Source organism: Anomaloglossus baeobatrachus, chromosome 11 (genome assembly GCF_048569485.1).
Source record: "Anomaloglossus baeobatrachus isolate aAnoBae1 chromosome 11, aAnoBae1.hap1, whole genome shotgun sequence".
Classification (NCBI taxonomy): Eukaryota; Metazoa; Chordata; class Amphibia; order Anura; family Aromobatidae; genus Anomaloglossus; species Anomaloglossus baeobatrachus.
The window spans coordinates 180,334,330-180,350,169 of NC_134363.1; the positions used below are offsets into that span (position 1 = coordinate 180,334,330).

The following is a 15,840-nucleotide window of genomic DNA, read 5'->3' on the forward strand; positions in this document are numbered from 1 at the left end:
GAGCTGAAAACATCTCTGGAGACCGACTCTAGGGTTTTACGTTTTCTTTAATCAGACTTGGGTTGTACAAAACTTGATTGCTTCTTGCAGTATCTAATATCTGTGCTATGAAGCTCCATGTAAATGTTGTCTTTAATGAGATTTGAACACATGACCCCAGCACTGTATGGAAGAAGTGCTAATAGCAATGGTAATTAAAAAACATTTTTTTTCTATTGTTCATTTTATTATATAAGAGATTTGTTTGTATAAAGATCATTTATTCTCCATGTGAATTTATGAAAACCGAGGTTCCCATGATTTCTCATGAGCAAGAGATCTTATGATGTCAGTAATATTTATAATCTGATTCCTCCTTATATAAAGCCCGTGTAGAGGTCGTCCCTCCGGCTGCGGTGAGATTATGGATCCCTGCACACATAAACTCTACCATGAAGATGGCTTTCACTCCAGACAATTTCTAGAGCATTATTTCTCAGATAAATCGACTATCGTCTTTGGAGATGATGCCTTGAGATTTCCAATTGAATGCCTTACAAAAATGTTCTCGGAGGGTAAGTATTGCTTTAAGAAGAATTTTTATCATTAAAATCTTAATGGTTTCTTATCGTGAAGTTCCCATTGTGCCTTCCCCGATGGGGTCCACCACTCGGCTACTCATGAGGAGAGGAAAGGGAGGAAGAACTTTTTGTAAACTTTTATTTGGTAGCTACAATTAATTGATTTTAACCAAATGTAAATAATAAAATACTAGAGATGAGCAAACTGATTGTAATAAATCAATAAATCAAGAATTTTTGGAGGATTCAATTTCCATGAATCTAGCAAAATAGCAGCAGCCAAATGAACAGGAGGAGAATGGGAGATAGACGGCAGTACTCACGGCAGCCATTTAGTTGGATTCTGAGGATAGCAGGGGTTAAAAAAATGAAGTACATTCCTATACTTAGCTTTTATCAACCCTTATCATCTCTTACCTGCCCCTGGTCATCCTACTTTTTCTTCCCTTGGTCTTCTAGCACGTACCATGGCTGACTAGACTCCATACAATCATTTTTGGTCATTGATACAGTATCCATCCTGCCCCACATCACCGAGTCTAGTCTAAAGGGTGCTTTACACGCTGCGACATTGCTAGCGATTGCTAGTGATGTCGTGAGCGATAGCACCCGCCCCCGTCGTTGGTGCGATATGTGGTGATCACTGCCGTAGCGAACATTATCGCTACGGTAGCGTCACACGCACTTACCTGTTCTGCGATGTCGCTCTGGCCGGCGAACCGCCTCCTTTCTAAGGGGGTGGTTCGTGCGGTGTCACAACGACGTCACATGGCAGCCGTCCAATAGCAGAGGCGGGGTGGAGATGAGCAGCCGGACCATCCCGCCCACCTCCTTCCTTCCTCATTGCTGGTGGACGCAGGTAAGGAGATGTTCGTCATTCCTGCGGTGTCACACACAGCGATGTGTGCTGCACAGGAACGACAAACAACATCGTACCTGCAGCAGCAACGATATTAAGGAAAGGAGCGACGTGTCAACGAGCAACGATTTTTCACATTTTTGTGCTTGTTGATTGTCTCTTCTTGGTGCCACACGCTGCGATGTCGCTACCGGCGCCGGATGTGCGTCACTAACGACGTGACCCCGACGATATATCGTTACCGATATCGCAGGGTATAAAGTACCCTTAAGGCTGAGGCCACTCGGAAATTTGTGTGAGTTCTCGCATAACACTCGGCTCACACTTGCAACACAGCGGGAGCCAAGTGTCTTGCGAGTGTCATGCGTCTGTGGTTCGATCGTGCGATCAGACCACAGCTGTGGAGGGGAGGGCCGGCGCCTCGGAGGAGAGGGAGGGATTTATGTCCATATCTCCTCCATTGCCGGCTGATGTGAGAATCGCACTGCACTCGCGTTACACTACTGTAATGTGAGTGCAGTGCAATGTTTTACTCACCCCCATGGACTTGAATGGGTGCGAGTGAAACAGGATCACATTCTATCCGCAGCATGCTGCGATTGTTTTCTCGGTCCGATTAGGGCTAAAAAAAAAACTGCTCCTGGGAGCGGGCACATAGAGTAATATTGGTCCGAGTGGAATGTGATTTTTTTATCGCATTCCACTCACTCCGTATTATTTGCCGTGTGTGCTGACCTTTAGTGACATTGGCTGGTACTGTAAAAGACTCCAGGAAGAAGAAGAAAAAAGAGGGCATGACTGAAAGAAGGAAAAGGAGTGTCGGTGGAAAAATGCATGGAGGGCCATAAAGATAAGAGTTTATTATTTTTTACACATTTCGGAGAGATGTGATTTGCACCAAAACTAGTTCTATGCAAATTAAATCTCTCCCTTGAATTGAGCAAATCTACGCAAACTGAATTTCAGAAGATTAGCTAAATTCTACTATATTCTTCTTGGACAAATGTGTTTTTAAGTGTCAGTTATGTCCAGATTTGATTGAATGGAGATAGACTGCAGCACTGAGCGACTAATCAATGCACCGGGCTGTCGCTTCCCTCTATACATTGCTTACATCCGGCCAATGCGAGAGCAGATCGGTGCGGAAAACGGGTGTTGGAAAGAATTGGTAATAAATATGTCCCGGGCATCCCCTTTAACATCTGAGCTGCTTTAATGTTTGGATATTTTTCAGCAGGTCATATTAAAGGAGACGTCTTGATTGACCTCAGTGTTGGTTCCCTGGTTCATCATTTATATGCGGCCTGTGAGTTTTTCCAGCACCTCATAGTGCTGAAGATCAATGACCGATGCATCATGGAGCTGAAGAGATGGGTGGATGAACGTACAGGAGCGTTTGACTGGGGACATGCTGCAAAACTTCATGTAGACATAGAAGGAAACAGGTGAAGGAGTCACAATAATAGGAGAGTCCTGCCATTATTGTTGATACTGTACAAGAGATAAAAAAGGAATGTTTTGTTAGTATATCTCCTAAAACACAGATGATCCGAGATCGCAATATGTGCAAGCACCGTGCAGGCAACAATTTATTGAAAACTAGCCAGGAAAACAGTCAGCCCATGCGTCGTCCATGGCAATGACAGTGTGTTACCAACAAGCAAGGTGACGAGCACGTTCAGACCAACTGAAGTCTGACACACAATGAATAACACACCTCAACAGCACCACAGACAAGTGGGACACCAGGGAAACAATAACAACGGTAGGCCCTGGTACTAGTGAGAGGGTAGATGGACACTTCCTATCCTCACCTGTAGCTGTCCCTACTCTCCTAGCCAGTCTCTATACAGTCTCTGCAACTGTCACCGACAGCACCCAGAGTCCCTGGGAAACCCTATAGATGCCCTGACTAGTGAGAGGTGGATGAGGTTCACTAGACCCACCGCTGCACTAATAAGACAAGAGTGTAGGGTAGACAAACAAGGGATAAACAACCAAAATGGAAAGGATACGACTTCAGGAGAATCCACAGCAGCTCCTTCCACCAAGGTTGCTAGCATACAAATGACTTTGTATAACCAGCAAAGCCTGCTGGGAAACCTAACTATTTAAACACAAGGGGGTGTGGCTACTGAGCAGTTGCAGCTGACCCTAACTGCAGGGGAGCTGCTAGCAGAAAAAGTGACATTAACTACTTCACACACAAAGGAAATGAAATATTTAAATGCACAGTCCCAGATATTCAAATTGTCTCTCCAGGAAAGGAGACAAACTCTAGCACCACCTATTGGAAGTAGCAATCCTAAAAGTCAAAAGTGGCCTTTTAACAAGCCTTTTCATATGACCAGTCCCAGATAGAGATTATGGGCTCCAGTCCTTAAGCTGCCACTAGTCTCCAAAAGCCAGGGAGACGGCCGTGACACGATGCCAATGCAAAATCTCAACAGGAGGCAGGTTTAGGGGCCGGGAAAGAAGAAGACTCAATAAACAGTCTCTCCTCTGTGCACAAAAAGTCTCATTGCCAGAAAACGTCCAATGTTGATTAAAGAAGAACAACTAAGCGTATTTTTTCACCAAAACTATCAATGTAATCTGTATTGCAGCACTATTACCGCCATGTCTTTACCTTAACTTGCAAAATATGTAATTTTAATACAAGTCTGGTCAAAATGAATAAATTGAACCAGAGCGATCATTTGTCACATGATATTGATCAATGAATAATTGTTTTAGCCAATGGAGCTGCCTGTGCGAGAAATTTCCATCCGATACATGAAAGATCATTCAAAGAAATATCTCTATCATGTAGATCTTTCATCATTCTATCATGGGCTTTACTTATCCAATGTAATTTAATATGCATGACCTTGAAAAATTGTAAGTGACAATGTCAACTAAAACGTATATAGCTGTGTTGGCGGAAAGACCATTCACCAGAAGTTCATCAACAATTGATTAACCATTAAAATACCACTACAACAATTTAGTTTTTTCACTGCAGTGGTGCTTTAACTGTAAGCCCCCTGACCTAGGTCATGTACTCCACTTCTTGTGGCTTCACGTGTTCTTCACGTGTGTTCACGTCAACTGGTTCCAATCTTGAGGCGCCATGTTCCCATGTAATCTTCTCATTACTTCTGACTGGCTGGAATTCAGAAGTTATGTCTTAAGTGCTCACTGCATCTTTATGAGAGCCATAATGAGGGCAGAACGAGGCTCCCATACAAATGTATTGAAAAGTGACCTCCTGCACGCTCCTTAAACAATGGAGCTGCTGACTTGTCACTTTTCACCACAGAATAAATGGAGCACCATTGGAAAAGGATGAAGGCAGTTGAAGGTCAATATCAGACAGGGATCAGGGAACCTAGATTTAAAGCACCACTGCAGCAGTACAATAAAAAAATGTTGTAGTTATGTTTTAATCAAATGTCTACGATAACATATAGTTTTGAAAGTTGTTTAATCTGGCACCCCTGTGGCTTCAGGTGCCACAGGGTACTGCACCTCAACAGACGTGCAGTACTTATCCCGGGTACGGAGGAGGCCATCACCGGTGTGCATCACAATTTATTCAACACACAGCTTAGTAGCCAACTACTGGGACTGGGCCGGAGGTGGCTGTCGTAGAGATGAGACTTTCCACTCACTGGTCAGCACCTGGTGGGTGGAGCCAGACACTGGGGAGTAAGGTTACACACACATACTCAGACAGAACAGCAAGAGGCGGAGAAGATGTGAGACCCAGGAGAACGCGGTCTCTAAGGGGGATCCTTGATAGCTCCCTCAGGATCAGTGCAGACGGGGTGCGGAACCCTAGGCTAGAGGGAGCTTTATGTCTCTCTAGTAAATCCACCGGGCAGGGGATTCCAAATCGTCTAGCCCACCTAAAGCGCCTGGGGCAAAGCAGCAGATAGAGCCAAGAGTTGTGTCCACAATCCAGCCCATGATGGACTTGCGCTGCCCGCTATATGGGATGGGAACAAAACCCAGGACAGGTGTCTTTGTAGAGCTATAAGTCAGATGGACTCATCTAATAAGGCGCACGGAGGAAGGACTCACAGATTCATAACACCAGTTCTGGCCTCTGAAGTATCCGGGATCGGCTGGAGCCCATGATAGTGAAATCTAACATCCTGAGGGCAACGACAGTTCAGTGAGTAAAGACCTTTGGCTGCAATCCCTGTGTTGCTCCCTATCTTCATTCGCCCTAACCCTGTGCTCTGGAAATAGACTACTACCACCACTATCCTCCCTGGGGCCATAGCTCTGCCTGTGGAGAGTTGAACCATCCGAGCTGCAATGTCATCCGCCCCAGCAGAGAAGTCCCGCAGCGGCAGCTAATATTGGCCACGCACCACAGGTGGCGTCACAAACAACTACCCCCATCGTCCCCATCCCCAGCCTTTTTTATTGACACAGAAGGTCACAAAACCGTGCAAGGCCACCTCGGTGTCCCAGTAGAAGCACCGCATCCCAGTGATGAGTAAACATTGACCCCATTGAAATTCCTAAAAATGAAAAAGTTCCCAAATTTTATCAGAATTATCTATTGGGGAAGAAGCCAGGAGACCCTCATACACGTAAGATAACTGTCTGGTCCCAGCTAATCCAACTTTGCTCTAATATGTATGAAGATCTTTATCATACTACTCTTGGTTAAATTTAGGCCTTTCGATCAGTTCTAGAATCTTCTTGTCTTCCAAAAATATTCACAGTATAAAAAAAAATTACTTTCTTAAATTTTTCCATTTCGTTCAGTGACCAGTCAGAGGACAAAGAACAAAAGGTACGATCGGCTCTTCACCATGTTATGAAATGTGATCTCGAGAAAGAAAATATGATGGATCCGATTATCTTACCTCCAGCAGATTGTATCATCAGTGCTTGGCTCCTAGATGCCGTCTGTAAAGACCAAGATGATTACATGAGACATCTCAGGAAGTTCTCAAGATTGCTAAAACCTGGAGGACATATTATATTATTTGGGAATTTAGATGCAACATATTACACAGTTGGGAAACACAAGTTCCATCATCTCAACTATGATGAGGATTTTGCCAGGAAGGCTCTGGTTGGAGAGGGTTTTATCATTGACTGTTGTAAGACTAAAAAGAGAGTAATAATGGATGACCTCATTGATTATAAAGCCGTCATATTCATTGTAGCTCACAAAGAGAAGTAGGTCTAAGTAGAAATTTACATATTAAGTACAAAGATCTTGTATGTAGAGTTTTAAAACAGGTTATTATAACAAGTGATGAGCGAGCACTACCATGCTCAGGTGCACGGTTCTTGTAACAAGTGATGAGCGAGCACTACCATGCTCAGGTGCACGGTTCTTGTAACTAGTGATGAGCGAGCACTACCATGCTCAGGTGCGCGGTTCTTGTAACTAGTGATGAGCGAGCACTACCATGCTCAGGTGCGCGGTTCTTGTAACTAGTACTGATGAGCGAACCCGAAATTTAAAATTCAGGGTCCATACCCTTCGTTCGTGCACACGATCCCGAACACGAGCTTTCCTGGGAAGCTCGTGTTACAGTTCAGGTCTAGTTTGGGTCCAGGGGCTGTAAAAAAAGCACATTATTAAAAAACATTCTGATTATACTTACAGGTTCCGCGACGTGTCCTGCAGACTCTGTCTCCCGGCCACTTCTGCTTCCTCCCCATCCAATCATTGCTGTGCTCCCGGGTAACCATCACTGACTAAAGGACTTTCCATGATGTCATTGCCATGTGACCAGTTTGGTGGGAATGTTGTACAGACATTGGCTTACAGACTGGTCACATGGCTATGATGTCATGGAAGGTCCTGTTAACTTCCAGGGGTATTCATTGCAGTGCTTATCACTCAGCAGTCTTTTGGCTGTTTTCGGCCATGTTCTTGGTGAATAAGGGTTCACCTGAGTCCATGGCTCATGGACTTGATTGAACTTTGACTGTCACTGTGCAAGTCTCACATCACATCACCCAGCACGGTGTACACTCTCGAGACAGGAGCGTGTCGGCTGCATATATTTCTATGCAGCTGAGGCGCTCTTGTCAGGAGTGTCAGGCCATGCGGGATGATGCACGAGTCACACGCAAGTGGAATCATACCCTCAGTGTCAGCATGCTTCTCTCTTTGTAGAGACGCTTGTCTGTACAGAGTGATGAAGCAGAGCTGACATTGCTCTAACTGCTTCTTGCTCTATAGAGACACTTATCTCTACAGAGTGATGAAGCAGAGCTGACATTGCTCTCCCTGCCTCTCTCTCTGTAGAGATGCTTGTCTTTACAGAGAGATAAAGCAGAGCTGACGATGCTCTCCCTGCGTGCTTCTTGCTCTGTTGGGATACTTGTCTGTACAGAGTGATGAAACAAACCTGACATGGCTCTCCCTGCTTTTTGCTCTGTAAAACCACTTGCCTATACAGAGCAATGAAGCAGAGCTGACATGGGTCTCCCTGCTTCTTGCACTGTATAGACATTTGTCTATACAGAGTGATGAAGAAGAACTGACATTGCTCTACCTGTGGACTACGTCGGACTAAGAATTGTTTTATAATAAAGATGTAATATCTAAATGTTATTTTTTGTTTTATTTCTAATAAAAAAAATGTCTATTTTTTTTTACTGTTTACTAGATTTTCATGGTGGCCATGTCTAATTTGGCGTGACACCATGAATTTCAGGCTTAGTACCAGCTGAGAAAACAAAGCTGGTATTAACCCTTTTATTACCCAGCATGCCACAGCCATCAGGGCCGCTGGAAGAGACGGGTAAAGTGTCTGGAAATGGTGCTAAGAAAAAATGCGCCATTTCCAGGGGCATCTGCGGGCTATGGTTTTTAGCCTGGGGGGCCCAGAACGCTTGAGCCTTACCACTCTGAGAATCTCAGCCTCCAGCTGCCTGGTTTTACCTGACTGGCGATCAAAATATGACATAAGCAGAAACCTGTGGGAAAAAAAGCGCATAGGGTCTTACCCTGACAAACAGGGGGTGTAGTAAAGAGTAATCCTACTCACCAGTTAGAGTTGTGAAAGGCACAACTCCTGTAACCGCATATGTGGATCAACGGCAGCAGTACCCCGATTGGCAGACAACAGAGAGAGATAGCGGAGATGGGTTCTTAATAACCGCGCCAGAGATCCTAGATGTAAACTTGATCAATGTACACTTTATTTCGGCATAGGTCTACGCGTTTCAGGGGTCTCAGCCCCCTTCCTCAGGACCAGCAAGCACAAGATACATCAAATCTCTATTGATGTATCTTGTGCTTGCTGGTCCTGAGGAAGGGGGCTGAGACCCCTGAGGAAGGGGGCTGAGACCCCTGAAACGCGTAGACCTATGCCGAAATAAAGTGTACATTGATCAAGTTTACATCTAGGATCTCTGGCGCGGTTATTAAGAACCCATCTCCGCTATCTCTCTCTGTTGGCCGATCAAAATATGACAGGAGCCCATGCATTTTTTTTATTTATTTATTTTTGTAAAATAATTAAAAAAAAAAATTAATGGGCTTCCTGTATTTTGATTTCCAGGTAAAGGTAAAGCCAGGCTCATAGCCGTCCGCTTTATCTATGCTGAGAATCAAAAATACCGAGCACTTGAGCATGGTAGTTCTCACTCATCATTAGTTACAAGTACTGAGCACACAAGCAAGGTAGTGCTCTTTCCTGACTAGTTATGAGAACCGAGTATCTGAGCATGGTAGCGCCCGCTCATCATTAGTTACGACAACCGTACACCCAAGCATGGTAGTGCCCGCTCATCACTAGTTACGAGTATGGAGCATCCGAGCATGGTAGTTCCCGCTCATCCCTAGCTATAACCATTCCAGGCTTCCTCTATGTTATTATTTAGCCATAGAATTTATAGAGAATTCTAGAGATTCGCTTAGATAGAATATAGCATAGAAAGACTATTTTACAAAGGATTCCAGAGGGTCTATTTTATTAGAGCTTTAATTTTGAAATCCACAAATGAATGCACTGCAATAAAGAAAATGTCTACTTTTGAAAAACATGTGTTTTAGGTAAAAAATGGTTTGAGTAATAAAATCATAAAATATCTGTGTAAAAACGATTTGAGTAATATTCACCTTACCAATTCCCCGCTGCTCCCTTGCCGTCTCTTCCCAGGTCCCTTTTCAGCCTCTGTCTCCAGGAATAAGATTTCAATCTGGAAAGTTACAAACAAAAAATTAAGTGTCGCAAATGGATACAAGAACCCATTAGAATTAGTCCAATAAGCCGCAACAACAAATTCTGGTCCAGCAATCAAAATCAATCCAATGAAAGAGATGTGCGCTGACTTAAGGGGGCTTTACACGCAACGACATTGCTAACGAGCTGTCGTTGAGGTCACGGAATTCGTGACGCACATCCGGCCTTGTTAGCAACGTTGTTGCGTGTGAAACGTACGAGCGACCGCGAATGATCAAAAACACACACCTAATCGTTGATCATTGACACGTCATTCTAATCTCAAATATCGTTGCAGCTTTTGGACGCAGGTTGTTCGTCGTTCTTGAGGCAGCACACATCGTTACCTGTGACACCCCAGAAACAACGAACAGCACCGTTCCTGCATCCTCCGGCAATGAGGTGGGCGTGTCTTTCCTTCGGCTGCTCTCCGCCCTCCGCTTCTATTGGCCACCTGCCATGTGATGTCGCTGTGACGCTGCACGAACCGCCCCCTTGAAAAGAGGCAGCTCGCCGGCCACAGCGATGTCGCTAGGCAGGTAAGTATGTGTGACGGGGACTAACGATGTTGTGCGCCATGGGCAGCGATTTGCCCGTGACGCACAAACAACACTGGCGGCGGCGATCGGCAGCGACATCACTAGCGAAGTCGCTGTGTGTAAAGTGGCCTTTAGTGCAGGGGCAGATGGTGCAATGTGACAAAATATAAAGATCACCCTTGGACCAATGTTATTCTATGGGGCCGCTCCACTCACATGTCAGATTTGCCTGTACGATTGGCAGTGTGAATCATCTGGCTTCGATATTTGAGTCGCATTCGGCAATTCAAGTCTATAGGTGCGTGGAAATCAATGGGCATTTCCATGAAATCACAGAATGGAGAAGATGGAGAAATTTTGTTCCCCATGTTCTCCTCACACTGTGCTCTGATTCCACTAAGATGACACTCAGATTAGAAATTGATCAGTGTCATTTCCATAATCCGCCCGATTCTCTCAGCTGAGGGAATCTATGGTCGTCTGCACCTGCCCTAAAGCCTCATTCCATAGATAGAAGACGCACGTATTATAGTCTATGGGGCTGTTCACATGTCCATGTTTTCTGTGGACCATGTGTCTGTGCAAAAATTACATGTCCGAGGGCATAAATGTTCATGGGGTATGAATACTTTTCCAAGGCATACTATAGGATCTTGTAAAGCAAGAATTAACCTGTTTATGACCAGGCCTGAAAGGACCTTTAATGAAAAGCTATTTTTATTTTTTTACTTTTACTTCTGAAAACTTCTTAATTTTTTTTCAATGACGAGGGTGTATGAGGCCTTTTTATATTTTGGATCAATTGTATCATTTTTCGGGGATTTTTAAAGGATCATATAAGATTACTGTGTAACATATCATTACAGTCAACAACAACAACAACAACAAAGATAACCACAGATCAGTAATTGTATCAAAGAGAAAAATGTTGGCTGTGGTTTGCATTAAGGGGTTAAATAAAACAAACTTTGCTATGTGACTGTGTATGTTCTGGATATACCTTACTGTTAGCAGACAGTCCGTCCTCCTGATCCGGGCACTGTTATTATTTGTCATTTTACTAAACAGCAAATATTAATCATCATCATGAGGAGTCCGAAGATTTCAGGATATGGATTCTCAAGTTTAATTTATTTCAGTAATTCAATACAAAAAGGGAAATATATATTATATAGAGTCATTACACACAAAGGGATCTATTTCACGTATTTATTATATAGAGTCATTACACACAGAGGGATCTATTTCACGTGTTTATTATCGTATATATTATATAGAGTCAATACACACAGAGGGATCTAGTTCACATGTTTATTATATATTATATAGAGTCATTACACACAGAGGGATCTATTTCACGTGTTTATTATACATTATATAGAGTCATTACACACAGAGTGATCTATTTCACGTGTTTATTTTATATTATATAGAGTCATTACACACAGAGGGATCTATTTCACGTGTTTATTATACATTATATAGAGTCATTACACACAGAGTGATCTATTTCACGTGTTTATTTTATATTATATAGAGTCATTACACACAGAGGGATCTATTTCACGTGTTTATTATACATTATATAGAGTCATTACACACAGAGGAATCTATTTCACGTGTTTATTATACATTATATAGAGTCATTACATACAGTGATCTATTTCACGTGTTTATTTTATATTATATAGAGTCATTACACACAGAGTGATCTATTTCACGTGTTTATTTTATATTATATAGAGTCATTACACACAGAGTGATCTATTTCACGTGTTTATTTTATATTATATAGAGTCATTACACATAGAGGGATCTATTTCACGTATTTATTATATAGAGTCATTACACAGAGGGATCTATTTCACGTATTTATTCGAAACACAAGAAACACTGTAGATCCCTCTGTGTGTAATGACTCTATATAATATATGCGTTTATTTTTTTGTATTGCATTAATGAAATAAAATAACTTTTTGATGATATTCTAATTTACTGAGAAGCACTTGTATTTTCTACTTTGCAAAAAATATATCCTGGTGTTTTTAGGACTACTAAACGTTTACAAAAATGGGCATTCTCCAGAAAAAGGATTTTTTGTAATTCGCTCTCCACAAATTTGCTGAACCTTAAAGGTCTGGCAAATCCAGTAGTTAAAAAACAATAATAATATGGCGCTGCACACCTTACTGATGCCCATTAGGTCCTCTGCTTCTTCTCTTTTTTACAATATTTTTACTTTTACAATATATTTTATTTACTCCCTTAAAACGTTTGCACATTATTGTAGGTTATCAGTATATTAATCTGGAACAAACACTTTAAATCTTTCTAACAGAATTTTTAAAAAACTATATCGCTCCATTAATTTTTAATATTTTACATTTTGGCCAGTAGAAATAGCAAATTACCTTTCAGCTGTAAATAATTACAGACATATTAAATTTCTATGGATTTTTATTATTTTTTTTTATAAATGCGTAGTTAAAAAAAAATCATTTGTTTTTGCATTTTTATCTTCAGAGGCATAACGTTTTGTTTTTATTTCTTTTCTCTAATGAACACGTATGAGGAAATATTTTGAGAGAACAATTTGTAGTTTTTGCAGTTTCCAGTGCTACTAATTTAGGGCACAAGCAACTTTTTTTTTATAGGTTATATGAACAATAAAAAAAACAATTCTAGAATCATTTTTCCTTTTCTTCTTTTTTTAAATTCAACATTAGACAAAATCTGAATAAAGGACATTAATTATTTCCACTAATTTTACACAATAAAACTCATTTTTATTGTAAATCATTTTTTTCCTGTACTGTATGTTGCTAATATTCTAAGATCTTATTTTTTTGTTGTTGGAGTTGTGTACTGTTTGCCTTTTGTAGGATGAGATTTGTAGCTAAAGTTAAAGTTTTAAAATTTTGAGTTTTTACACATGACAAGATCATTTCTGTATAATTCTTTTTAATAGTTTCTATTGCTAAAATAGTAATTTTGTGCGTATTTTACATCCCAATCACTGTATCATAAATATACGGAAAATTGTATTAAATCCCACCTATAGATGACATAGACGTATATCATGAACAATGAAGAGGTTTAAAAGCAGAACTTATATGGGTAATTTAAGACCACTTTACATGCTGCGACATCGCTAGCCAATGCTAGCGATGTCGAGCGTGATAGCACCCAACCCCATCGTACGGCCGATATGTGGTGATCGCTGCTGTAGCGAACATTATCGCTACGGCAGTGTCACATGCACATAGCTGCTCTGCGACGTCGCTGTGACCGGCGAACCGCCTCCTTTCTAAGGGGGCGGTTCGTTCAGCGTCACAGCAATGTCACTAAGTGGCCGCTCAATCAAAGCGGAGGGGCGGAGATGAGCGGGACGAACACCCCGCCCACCTCCTTCCTTCCTCATTGCTGGCGGGACGCAGGTAAGGAGAGGTTCCTCGTTCCTGCGGTGTCACACGGAGTGATGTGTGTTGCCGCAGGAGCGACGAGCAACATCGCTACTGCAGCAGCAACGATATTTGGGAAGAGGGGGGCATGTCACGATTAGCGATTTTGAATGTTTTTGCAACGATTCAAAATCGCTAATAGGTGTTCCACGCAACGACATCGCTAAAGCAGCCGGATGTGCGTCACAAATTCTGTGACCCCAATGAGATCGCTTTAGCGAAATCGTAGCGTGTAAAGCCCGCTTAAGGTATATCCAGAACATACACAGTCACATAGCAAAGTTTGTTTTATTTAACCCCTTAATGCAAACGAACATCCCACCCACCTCCTTCCTTCCTCATTGCTGGCGGGACGCAGGTAAGGAGAGGTTCCTCGTTCCTGCGGTGTCACACGGAGCGATGTGTGCTGCCGCAGGAGTGACGAGCAACATCGCTACTGCAGCAGCAACGATATTTGGGAAGAGGGGGGCATGTCACCGATTAGCGATTTTGAATGTTTTTGCAACGATTCAAAATCGCTAATAGGTGTTCCTCGCAACGACATCGCTAAAGCAGCCGGATGTGCGTCACAAATTCTGTGACCCCAACGAAATCGCTTTAGCGATCTCGTAGCATGTAAAGCCACCTTCAGCAAGACAGTCCAGCCTATGTTATGGTTGCCGAGGGGCGGCGAGTGTCTGGGGTTGGACTTACTGGACCGTGCTCCGGACTCCCCTGAAGGAGCAACCAACAGCAAACCCCTATACAGGGATTGTAAGGAGTACCAACAGAGGGTCTAAATGCATGACTGCCAGAGACCGGGAGAAAGTCTCTTACAGAGTGGCAAAGTCAATCAATGTCCAGTGCAGAAGTGCTCAGGTGTGGCAGCACAGAGATGGTAGCTTGGACTTGGCGGCTCAGAGGTGATGGCTCAGACGAGGCGGCACAGAGTTGGTGGCTCTGATGTGGCAGCACGGAGGTAGTAGCTCTGACATTGCAGCACAGAGTTAGTGCCTAATTAATAGAGAGAAAAGAAGTGCCAAAAAACTGAGGGATCACCATATACATAATTAATCAAAAATATTTTATTGTATATCAAGGAGCATAAAAAGCACATTTGTGTCACACAACACCAAATGGTATCACAACAACCATAGACAAATTTTAAAAACATTTAAAAACATACAAAAAGGAAACCATGTGATTCCCTATATAAAGTGGACCAAGATTCTAACCAAGCTAGCTGGTATAATGAACAGATCAGAAGTTAGTTAAATTTTCAAAGCACATGGTGTTGCAGCATAGCAAAAAATGTGCTGTAGCACTTCACAAATAATTATAATACATATTGAACCCAGCAACAGCTTGTAATGCAGTCATAATACACCTTGATACTTAGACAAAGCAGCCTTGTGCAGAAAAATTATAGAAACCCCAATATCTCAACTAGCATAACCCCAGGTTAAACCTGAGCACCACAATTCCCAGAGCTGCAGCCTGATAATCCCCAGCCCTGGGCTGAGAAAATGAGTGCAAAAAAAAAAAAAAATCCCTCCTCAAGGAGACAGATTTTGACTTGACTCGTGTGTCTATGCACCAAAGTTCAAAGGGTTAAAGCAGGATAATGTAAAGCACAAAGCTGTTTGAAGGTCCAGGGAATCACCTTACCCACCCGACGTGTGTCGTCACACTTGGTGACTTTCTCAAGAGCAAAAAAGTAATGAGTAACCTTGTACTCTGGTTGTTTAAATGCAGCATATGCAATAAAGTCTACACTCCTCACCTGAGACCGATAACAAATAGCTGTGTTCCTAGCTGGAGATCCGTGGGCAGTGCTCTGTGACCATTTGCATATGGGCACTCCCCCAGCACCCAGTATAATACTACGCAGGTGCATAACTCTACAGCCATCCATCATCTTTTTTTGTTGGATCTTTTAAGGTTTGTGCTTGAGAAAAGCCATTTTGTGTTTGACCGCGCCCACTATAGGCAGGTGTCTGGGACCGCGATGGGGGCGCGGTGCGCACCTTCGTATGCAAATATCTTTTTGGGGTGGTGGGAGGAGTCTTATGTCTTCACTTTAGAACTATTCAAGAAGCATGTCCTTAAATGGGCACGCTTCATTGATGACATTGTGTTTCTATGGACAGGCCCTCTGGAATGTTGTGAGGAATTTATCTCGGTTCTTAACAAGAATGATTGGAACATCAGGCTAACCTCAAAGATCTCTGCAGACTCAGTGGAGTTCCT

At 42.6% G+C, this 15,840-nt stretch overlaps 1 protein-coding gene across 1 annotated transcript; it reads left to right on the plus strand.

Annotated features, from left to right (window-relative positions):
- The first annotated feature begins 403 nt into the window (after window positions 1-403).
- Window positions 404-6,607, plus strand: LOC142257051 (indolethylamine N-methyltransferase-like). Its single transcript, XM_075329106.1, has 3 exons — window positions 404-554; window positions 2,657-2,864; window positions 6,184-6,607. The coding sequence occupies exons 1-3, from the start codon at window positions 404-406 to the stop codon at window positions 6,605-6,607; spliced, it is 783 nt and encodes a 260-aa protein (XP_075185221.1).
- Window positions 6,608-15,840: the final 9,233 nt, after the last annotated feature.

Excerpts from the sequence above, each read along its gene's own strand:
- LOC142257051 (XM_075329106.1), top strand. The coding sequence starts at position 404 with ATGGATCCCTGCACACATAAACTCTACCATGAAGATGGCTTTCACTCC. Across the intron at positions 555-2,656 it reads TACAAAAATGTTCTCGGAGG|GTCATATTAAAGGAGACGTC; the intron begins GTAAGTATTGCT and ends ATTTTTCAGCAG. Across the intron at positions 2,865-6,183 it reads GTAGACATAGAAGGAAACAG|TGACCAGTCAGAGGACAAAG; the intron begins GTGAAGGAGTCA and ends CATTTCGTTCAG.